Raw genomic sequence first — 10749 nt, 5'->3', positions numbered from 1 at the left:
AACTGATCACAATTATATTATTATTATTATTATTATTATTATTATTATTATTATTATTATATTGCCTAATTTGCAGACCATCTTGTCCATCTGAATAAATACCATTAGCCTCTTGGTTTATTCCTTCTATGACAGGTGTTGTTGTTTTTTAAACTTTTCCTGACCTGGAAACCCTCTTTTCACACTCCCCATCCAGGCCACACAGGATCCACTGAGCTGCACGCCCATGGCATCGAAGTCATGTGACAAGAATAAGGGGAGCAAAAGTTATGACCTCACCAGTGTCAAGGCCAGGATTGTGGGCTGTTAGGTCAAGAGAGCCAGGAAACAGGAGCTGAAAGCCAAGAGATGTACCAGAGTGAGGAACAAGCTATAGAGAATCCCTCTCGACTGTTGAGTGATCTCACCTCGCTGTTCTGCTGACACGGAGAGAGGTAGGAGACAAGTATGCATTCTAGTGGCAAGCCCTTCCAAAAACCAGCTCTCTGGGGGCTCATAGCCCAGCAGAACAGTGTGGTGTAGTGGTTAAGCGTGGTGGTTTGGAGCAGTGGACTCTGATCTGGGGAACCAGGTTTGATTCCCCACTCCTCCACATGAAGCCAGCTGGGTGATCTTGGCTAGTCACAGCTCTTAGAGCTCTCTCAGCCCCACCTACCTCACAGGGTGTCTGTTGTGGGGAGGGGAAGGGAAGGTGATTGTAAGCCAGTTTGATCCTTCCTTAAGTGGTAGAGAAAGTCGGCATATAAAAACCAACTCTTCTTCTTCTTCAGGTGGAGCTCCATAATCCACATGACCTTCCAGATTCATGGGTTAAAGACTGCCGCTGCATGACATGGAGCCGTTCAACCAGACCAAGGTCACCGAGTTCCTCATCATGGGCTTCCCCAAGCTCCAACACTTCAACAAGCCCCTCTTCTTCTTGCTCCTCATCATCTACCTCTTCACCATTGTCGGCAACCTGCTAATTTTCATCATCATCCGGGTTGACTCCCGGCTTCACACACCCATGTACTTCTTCATCAGTTCCCTGTCCTTCTTGGAGGTCTGGTACACGGCGGCCACCATCCCCAAGATGCTCTCAAACTTACTCAGCCAGAGGAAGAGCATCTCCTTCCCTGGGTGCCTGGTGCAAATCTATTTCTTCCATTCTCTGGGAGCCACGGAGTGCTACCTGCTCACAGCAATGGCGTACGATAGATACCTGGCCATCTGCCACCCGCTGCGTTACTCATCCATCATGACCACCCAGCTGTGCCTCAAACTGGCCGCTAGCTGTTGGATCTGTGGCTTACTAGGCCCCATGGCTGAAATCATCTTGGTCTCCAAGCTGCCTTTCTGCGGCCCAAATAAAATCGAGCACATCTTCTGTGACTTCCCACCGCTCCTAAGCTTGGCCTGTACCGACACCTCGGTCAACGTTCTCGTTGATTTCATCATCAACGCTTGCAAAATCCTAGCCACATTCTTCCTGATCTCAACGTCTTACTTGCTTATTATCAGAGCCATACTTCGGATCCGCACGGCCGCTGGCAGGAGAAAGGCATTCTCCACATGCGCCGCACACCTCACAGTGGTGCTGATCTTCTTCGGGAGCATTCTGTTCATGTACGTCCGGCTGACGAAAAGCTATTCCTTGGATTACGACAGGGCGCTGGCCGTCGTCTACAGCATCATGACCCCTTTCCTTAACCCAATTATCTACAGCCTGAGAAACAAAGAAATCAAAGCGGCCTTGAGAAGAATGTTCATGTTGACAGCTAGGGAGATAGAATAGCCCTGGGTAATCAGAAGTGAAGATCACACCCAGCGCTGTATATCTGCCCCTATTCCATCACAATCCCACTGAGATACAAACTGCTACTGAGCATGCCGGGAGTATTTTCATTGCTCCAGAAGGTCGGACCAGAACCAACAGGTTGAAATTAAATCAAAAGAGTTTCTGTCTAGACATTAGGAAGAATTTTCTAACAGAGCAGTTCCTCAGTGGAACAGGCTTCCTCGGGAGGTGGAGAGCTCTCCTTCCCTGAAGGTTTTTAAGCAGAGGCTAGATGGCCATCTGTCAGCAATGCTAATTCTATGACCTTAGGCAGATCATGAGAGGGAGGGCACCTTGGCCATCTTCTGGGCATGGGGTCACTGGGGGTCTGGGGGGGAGGTAGTTCAGAATTTCCTGCATTGTGCAGGGGGTTGGACTAGATGACCCTGGGGGTACCTTCCAACTCTATGATTCTATGATTCTATGAGTATTTTAGCTCTCGTGTTGTTAGAACTTCACGTTAAGCTTGAGAGGGGGCAGGTAACGATTTAAGCTAGAGGAAGGAAGGTCCCTCCACTGAATTCAGCTCCGTACGTAACTGTTGACGCCCTGTTTGTGATGAACAGGAGCAGAATATATTATGCAAACATATACAAATGTGCTACTTTGCAAGCCTCCATCCAGACCTGGTAAGGGCATGAGAACCCCAGGGGGTTATTTGTTTAAAGAAGAGATTCTGTTCTAGGCAGGTGAAAGCTTCTGAGCTTTAAAATAAAAGGTCATCTTCATCTTACCTGATGCAAACATTTCATTAGTGCTCACACACACACACAAAGAAGTTGGGTTTAGTACGAGGGTAGCCAGCGTGGTCTAGTGGTTAAGAGCGGTGGTTTGGAGAGGTGGACTTTGATCTGGAGAACCGGGTTTGATTCCCCGCTCCTACACATGAGCGGCGGAGGCTTATCTGGTGAACTGGATTTGTTTCCCCACTCCTACACCCGAAGCCCGCTGGGTGACCTTGGGCTAGTCACAGTTCTCTCAGAACTCTCTCAGCCCTACCTACCTCACAGGGTGTCTGTTGTGGGGAGGGGAAGGGAAGGTGATTGTAAGCCAGTTTGATCCTCTCTTAAGTGGTAGAGAAAGCATATAAAAACCAACTCTTCTTCTTCTTCTTCTAGGCCTTTTGGCTGGTTTTGAGGCCAGGATTGCCAGCTCCAGCTTGGGAAATTCCTGGAGATTTAAGTTTGCTGCCTGGAGAAGACAGGGGTTAGGGGAGTGGAGGGACCTCAGCAAATATAATGCCATAGAGTCCACCCTCCAAAGCAGACTTTTTCTCCAGGGGAACTGATCTCTGTAGTCTGGAGATCAGTTATAGTTCTGGGAGATCCCCAGGTCCCACTTGGAGGTTGGCAACCCAACATGAAAGAATCACCACCTTTATAACAAAAATTTTGATGCCTTGTTTCTTTGAAGTCCTGGTCAAGAAGAAGTCTATTTGTGGCCCTGAACCACCTGCTACCATGTAAATTTGTCTGTCCTTCAGAGATAATCTTTAGAGGGTAAAGAGGTGATATCATGGTCTAGAGCTTCCTTAGGGTTGCCAGCTCTGGTGAGAAAATTCCTGGAAATTTGGGGGTGGAGCCTGGGGAGGACAAGGTTTGGAGAGAGGAGGGGCCTCAGCGGGGTACAATGCCATGGAGTCCACCCTTTGAGGGTGTCATTTTCTCCAGGGGAACTCATCGCTGCTGTCTGGAAGTCGGTCGTAATTCTGGGAGGTCCCCAGGCCCCCCCTGGAGGTTGGCAACGGCATCTGGGGCAGTGCCCTTTGCCTGGAACTCCTTCTCCAAGGATATTCCTGGCTTTAAGTGCCAAACGAAAGCATTTTTTTGTTCTCTCGGACATTTGATTGAGCTATTTTTGTACCCTCTGCCACTGTTTGGATCTGGCTGGAGGGCTTTTAACTGCTCTGCTTCAGTCATTTTCCTTTCACATTCCATTTGTGCGGTTTCGTGCTTTTGATAGCTGCCTTGGAGACTTTGTTAACTGGAAAAGTTAGATGGACTTGTTTCCATCAGTCCAGTAATAACTTCTGTTAGGACCAATGAAAATGTCACCAAGTGACCAACAGAGCACAAAGAGCTCTGTCCTCTCATTAGCCATGATCCTTGCTACAGTAACCTCAGGGTTGACTACAGTAATTGATTCTATGTGGGGCAGCCCTTGAATATCTACATGGAAAACTCCACTGGTAAAGCATGCGGCAGCTCACCTTTTGGCTAGAGAGAGGCCAAGGACCAAAAAATCAAGGCTGGTTTTTGGTAACTATGGGCAGTGTGCCCAAGGCCATGCGGACAGAGAAACTTGGCTGCTCTGCCTTCCAAAAGATAAAAGTCTGCAGTTAGTTGGATCTCAGTGGCTGCGGACTACATTTCCTTTTTCATTGTGAACTAACGTCCCTAACAATGGTTCATTCATATACTTCATTTATGCCTCACCTTTCTCTCCTGTGGGGACCCAAAGCAACTTACATCATTCTCCTCTCCTCCATTTTTCTCTCCTCACAATAACCCTGTGTGGTAGGGGGGAAGAAGAAGAAGGAGGAAGAGGAGGAGGAGGAGGAGTTGGGTTTTATATGCTGACTTTCTCTACCACTTAAGAAAGAATCAAACCAGCTTACAATCACCTTCCCTTCCCCTCCCCACAACAGACACCCTGTGAGGTAGGTGGGGCTGAGAGGGCTCTAAGAGAACTGTGACTAGCCCAAGGTCACTCAGCTGGCTTCATGTGGAGGAGTGGGGAAACCAACCCGGTTCACCAGATTAGCCTCCGCTGCTCATGTGGAGGAGCGGGGAATCAAACCCAGTTCTCCAGATTAGAGTCCACAGCTCCAAACCACAGCTCTTAACCACTATACTACGCTGGCTGAGAATGTGCCCAAGGTCACGCAGCCCGCTTCCATGGCAGAGTGGGGATTCAAATCAGGATCTCTCAGATCCTAGTCTAATGCTCTGAGCACTACCCCAGGCTGGCTCAAGTAAGGCACTTCCATGCGCAGAAGAGGGGAAGGGTAATTATCACCTATTCCCACTTCCCACTGCAGCCCGCCTACCCCCTCTTGCAGTCCACTGACCAGAATTTCAGGGGCCATAAAAGACTGCAGTGGGAGCAGGAAGACGAGAACTTTTTCCATTTATGTAGAGCAACTCCATCCTCACTGCACTGGATCCAAGTCAATGTTTGACAAGGATAAACATTGACGCTTGTCAAACAGCGGGATTTGGCGAGATTTGTACATGCATATCAGTATCTTCTGGTTTTTCGTTTTTCATTTTAACTATCTGCATACCTGGAGAATCCCCTGAGGATGTCACACCTCTGCTTTCCCCTGTCTCTCAATCACATTCATATCTATATGTCTAATAGCGAAGTGTGGCCCTCATCTGCGGATATCTAAATCTGTGGATCAGGGCCACACGGACGCTGAACAGATTTTCCTGCAAACTTAAGGAAACCTTGAGGCTTGTAGAAAAATCTGAAATCTTAAAAATATATACATTGCGGGCTTAAATTCCCCCCAAAATAAATTTTAAAATGTTGACTATGCATGCAAAGGTGACGCACTTACCATGATTCTGCGGCAGCAACTGGGAGCTGCTCCGGGCTCAGAGAGGCTCCCAGATACTGACACCGCTGTGGCCAGCCTCAGAGGTGGGTGGTGGGGCCGGGAGCTGCACCACACCAGGCGATGGGGGGGAGATGAAGCCAGCTGGGTGACCTTGGCTAGTCACACTCTCTCAGCCCCACCTACCTCACAGGGTGTCTGTTGTGGGGAGGGGAATGGAAGGTGATTGTGAGCCGGTTTGATTCTTCCTTAAGTGGTAGAGAAAGTCGGCATATAAAAACCAACTCTTCTTCCTCCTCCACTTGGGGGTCTCTTGGGGTTGGAGAACCAATCCTGCCTTCCTGATGGCAGACAGAAGCTGGAAGAGGCTCCCAACCGGAGTCGGGTCTAAGGGTACAGCAAATATGGCCGATTTTTAAGGTTGCATGCTCCAGGTTGGGAAATTCCTGGAGATTTGGAGGTCGAACCTGGAGAGGGAGCTTAGCGAAGATGCAATGCCATAGAGTCTTCCGTCCAAAGCAGCCATTTTCTCCAAGGGGACCGATCTCTGTCGTCTGGAGATTAGTTGCAATTCCAGGAGAACGCCTGGCTCTACTTGGATGTTGGCAACCCTACCTGCTCCGATGAAATCAATGGGCTAAGACAGGAGTAACTCTGCATAAGACTATACTGTAAGTTACTTAAGCAATCCTGTTTTGTTATTTTATTCATTTGCCACCTGGAGAAAACAGCGTCTTTCCACTCATGCAAATAATGAGGATTCCAGAACCTCGTAAAAAGGGCTCCATTTTTTCAGCTCAAGTTGCCGCAGTAAACAAACCCTTCCTTCATCCGACTTTGTTAGTCAGCTTTTTCGTTCCAGCGTTCTCCAAAAACCTTAATTAAAAACACCCTAATTGTCAGAATCGAAGCGGCTTTCCAGTAATGAGCCCGTAAAACTTTTGCCGTAGCCAAAAAAGGGTTTTGCAGTCGCAAACTCTGCCCCCCCTCGATGGCTACCCTCAAAATATCCAAGAGCAAAGTTCAAAATTTTATCTCCGCCCTGTTATTTGGGAATAGCTTTTATCACCAGATTACCTAAGCATATATTTTGCCAGCTTGCAAACAGGGAGGGGGGGAGATAAAATGAAAAGAGAAACCATCTGTAAGGGATGGGGGGGAAACCCTTTGCTGTTTAGCTGTAATGTGCCGATTTTGTGAGAATCTTAGCAGACTAAAACTCCATTTCCTGAGCTGGGGTGGGTCACATAAACGTGGAGAATTTGACCCTCTAAAGGGCTTAAAAGCACTCTGTCAAATACACCTTTGGATGGGGACCATGGAGAGCTCCTTCATATCTGATGGTTCATTATAGGGGAAACCCCCACCCCAGTCTAACACCACTAGTGCAAACTGCCAAGGAGACCTATATGAAAGGTGCCATTCCTGCATCTGCACTGTGCTCCTAGCTCTGCATGCAGTTTTTTAAAGTTCATTTGCATGTTTCTTCTTCTCTCACATACACATGTACATTACTAAGTACTAGAAAGAGCAATCCTGGTGTAACTTGGAGCTGTATCCATATTCTTTCTGTGTGATGTTTTGCCAATGCCCGCTCTGAGCCCAGCCTGGCTAAGGATGAGAGTGGGCTATAAATGTAATAAAATAATAATAATAAAATAATGTGCAGGGGCATACAAACACATCAGTAAAACACTGCACACAAAGAATCTTAAGGCAATCACATCAACATGGATAATTTCATCACAATTTATTTTGCAGTGTTTTAGCAATGCATACTTGCACATCAGTAAAGTAAGGGGGTGCAAATGAGTGGAAAGGGCTGGATACTGGGGTAGACTGTGTATATTCCAATTCCAGAATTAATTCTAGGAAATTGACTAGTTACATCGGAACTAAGCCAGAGTGAAACACAGCACAGAGCAAAATTCCAGAATAAAGGAACAAAACAGAGGAAAATTGTGTCTCTCCTAGTACGCTTCTAACAAAAAAAAAGGTTTCTTCTGCTGGCATTATCCATGCATGGGACAGATTCATAAACCAAATAGCAACTTAGATTCCATTTTAAAATATGTTTGGTGTTTGGATGTTTTGTTTTATTTTTAAATGTGTAGATTTGAGTTTATCTATCCATTGCATTTCAACTGCCAAGCTCTCAAGATGGCTAATAATCAACAAAAGCAGCAAATGATGGGATCTGAGTAAAAGGGTTGGACCGTACGGGTTGAATCCCATGGAGGTAGGGTTGCCAACCTCCAGATACTAGCTGGAGATCTCCTGCTATTACAACTGATCTCCAGCTAATAGAGATCAGTTCACCTGGAGACAATGGCCGCTTTGCCAATTGGGCTTTATGGCATTGAAGTCCCTCCCCTCCCCAAACCTCGCCCTCCTCAGGCTCCGCCCCAAAAACCTCCCGCTGGTGGTGAAGAGGGACCTGGCAACCCTACTTGGAGGATTTGTGCAGGGGGAAGAGAATTCCAGCTGCACTGCATGACTCCTGCCAACCAATGCCTCTCTCTCCTATGGTAGCCCAAAATGCCCCCTGAAGTGCTAGTGTCGGAGGACAAAGGACACTAGGGTGACCAGCTCTGGGTTGGGAAATACCTGGAGATTTCAGGGGTGGAGCTTGAGGAGGGCAGGGTTTGGAGAGGGGAGGGGAGGGATTTCAATGCCATAGAGTCCAAGTGCCAAAAGCAGCCATTTTCTCCAGATGAACTGATCTCTATCAGCTGGAGATCAGTTGTAATAGCGGGAGATCTCCAGCCACCACCTGGAGGTTGGCAACCTTAAAGGAACTCCCCCAAGAACAGTATGGAGGGTTGGATGTTTACAGCACAAGAGGGGAATTAGCAAAAATTGCCCCTTTTGTTGGTCTCTAAGGGGCTACTGGACTCGAATCCTGCACGTCTACAAGGCTACCCATCTGAAAATATAAAATTCAGCATCCAAAAAGCAGCAGCAACAAACAGCAGATACAACAAGAACATAGGAACATAAGAAAGGCCCTGCTGGATCAGACCAAGGCCCATCACGTCCAGCAGTCTGTTCACACTGTGGCCAACTAAGTGCCTCTGGGAAGCCCACAAAACAAGACAACTGCAGCAGCATCCCGCTACAATAATCCCTCAAATGCTGGGGAGAACACAACAGCCCGAACTTGGTAATAAAGATTAAAAAGTGTGATGCCAAATGAATGTTCCTGGAGTAGGTGCTCCATAAACAGACATTCAAATGGCCCTATCCACCATGAACACATGAACACACATGAAGCTGCCTTCTACTGAATCGAACCCTTGGTCCATCAAAGTCAGTATTGTTTACTCAGACCGACAGCAGCTCTCCAGGGTCTCAGGCAGAGGTCTTTCACATCACCCACTTGCCTAGTCCCTTTCACTGGAGACGCCGAGGATTGAACCTGGGACCTTCTGCATGCCAAGCAGACGCTCTACCACTGAGCCACAGCCCCTCCCCTTATGCAACTGACCCCAAAAGTGCGGTTACCCAGAGCAGTAGCCCCCAGAAGATAATCTTAAAGTACAGGCAACCCCTTGGCAAGATGTAACAGAACGTTCCTTATTTCTTTGTTTATTTTATTTATTTATGTGGTTTCTAATCTGCCTTTCCCACGGGGACTCAAGGTAAGTCAATAAAGTCAACAGGATGGGACATCCAGTAAATGATGCAGTCGGATTTGGTTTGTAGAAATCTGGAACCCACCAGAAATCCAAAACAGAACTGAAGCAAAGCTTAAGTAGTAACATGACACACTAAACAATGCAAAAACTTCATACCTAGTTACAGCAACGAGCATTACAAACTGTACATGATAATAGAGGCTGCAGTACCTAAACCTTTCCTGAAGTATCTTTCTGAACCATTTGGTTACACTACAGCCTTATGGATGGGGGGAAGTGCCATCAATTCATAGCTGACTTATGGCAACCCAGTAGGTTTTCAAGGCAAGAGACGAATAGAGGTGGTTTGCCATTGCCTGCCTCTGCGTAGCAACCATGGACATCCCTGGGGGTCTCCAATCCAAGGACTAACCAGGGCTTAGCTCCCAAGATCTGATGAGAACCTGCTAGCCTGGACCATTCAGGTCAGGGCACAGCCCTATTAACAGTGTAGGAAATCCCTCTTGGATAATTCAGTTTTGCATATAGGGTTGCCAGGTCCCTCTTTGCCACCGGCGGGAGGTTTTGGGGGCAGAGCCTGAGGAGGGCGGGGTTTGAGGAGGGACTTCATTCATGCCATAAAGTCCAATTGCCAAAGCGGCCATTTTCTCCAGGTGAACTGATCTCTATCACCTGGAGACCAGTTGTAATAGCAGGAGATCTCCAGCTAGTACCTAGAAGTTGGCAACTCTATTTCCATAGTTTGTGGAAAGCCAGGAGGTTGGGAGCCTCATCAGGCAGGCCATTCCATAAGGTGGAGGCCTTTGCAGGGGCAGCCAATAGGAGGAAGAGAAGACAAAATTCAAGGGAAGGAGCGTTCTAGAAACAGAAGGACCTGGATGACAGTAATGGACAAGGTCACAGAGAGCGGTTTTTCTCAGTAATTAATCAAACTCCTGTTTTTTTCTGACAAAGCAGTGACTCTTCATTACTCAGAGATGACAGTCATCACAAGAACAAGACAAGATTTATGAATTGGCCTGGTTGAGCTGCTGCGATCGGCTGCAAGCTTACACTCCATTGCTGTCAGACAGATTACCTCGGCAGCAATGGATCAAAGATGGCTGAATATGCCCATGGTGGATGAAGACTTGGACCCCAACCAAGTCAAGAGCTTGGACCCCATGGAGGATTTCCATGGATGACAGGGGAATTTTCCATCCATGGACTGCAACTTTCTTTCCATACTCTGGAGTCCAAACCACCCTCAAAAATGCTTCCCCTGGGTTAGGGTTGCCAGGTCCCTCTTCATCACCAGTGGGAGGTTTTTGGGGTGGGGCCTGAGGAGGGCAGGGGTTTGGGGAGGGGAGGGACTTCAATGCCAGAGTCCAACTGCCAACGCAGCCATTTTCTCCAGGGGAACTGATCTCTATCGGCTGGAGATCAGTTGTAATAGCAGGAGATCTTCAGATACTGCCTGGAGGTTGGCAACCCTACCCTGGGTGAAAGTGGACACCCGAAAAAATCATGGAAGGAGTCTACAGTGCAGGGCTGTCAACTCTGCTTTGGAAAATTCCTGGAGATTTAGGGGTGGAATATGGGGAGGGCGGAGTTTGGGGAAGGGAGGGGCCTCAGCAGGGTATAATGGCCACCCAGTCCATCCTCCAAAGCAGCCATTTTCTCCAGGGGGACAGATCTGCATCATCTGGAGATCAGGTATAATCTCAGGAAATCTCCAGGTGCCACCTGGAGGT

At 47.7% G+C, this 10749-nt stretch overlaps 1 protein-coding gene across 1 annotated transcript; it reads left to right on the top strand.

The window, feature by feature from the left end:
• The first annotated feature begins 832 nt into the window (after positions 1 to 832).
• On the top strand, positions 833 to 1774 carry LOC130480853 (olfactory receptor 6N1-like). The gene has a single exon (XM_056853475.1). The coding sequence runs from the start codon at positions 833 to 835 to the stop codon at positions 1772 to 1774; it is 942 nt and encodes a 313-aa protein (XP_056709453.1).
• The last annotated feature ends 8975 nt before the right edge of the window (positions 1775 to 10749 follow it).

This window comes from Euleptes europaea, chromosome 7 (genome assembly GCF_029931775.1).
Source record: "Euleptes europaea isolate rEulEur1 chromosome 7, rEulEur1.hap1, whole genome shotgun sequence".
NCBI lineage: Eukaryota > Metazoa > Chordata > Lepidosauria > Squamata > Sphaerodactylidae > Euleptes > Euleptes europaea.
Note: the sequence above shows the minus strand (reverse complement) of the source record. Positions and strands in the feature narration are given on the sequence as shown.

Excerpts from the sequence above, each read along its gene's own strand:
- LOC130480853 (XM_056853475.1), top strand. The coding sequence starts at position 833 with ATGGAGCCGTTCAACCAGACCAAGGTCACCGAGTTCCTCATCATGGGC.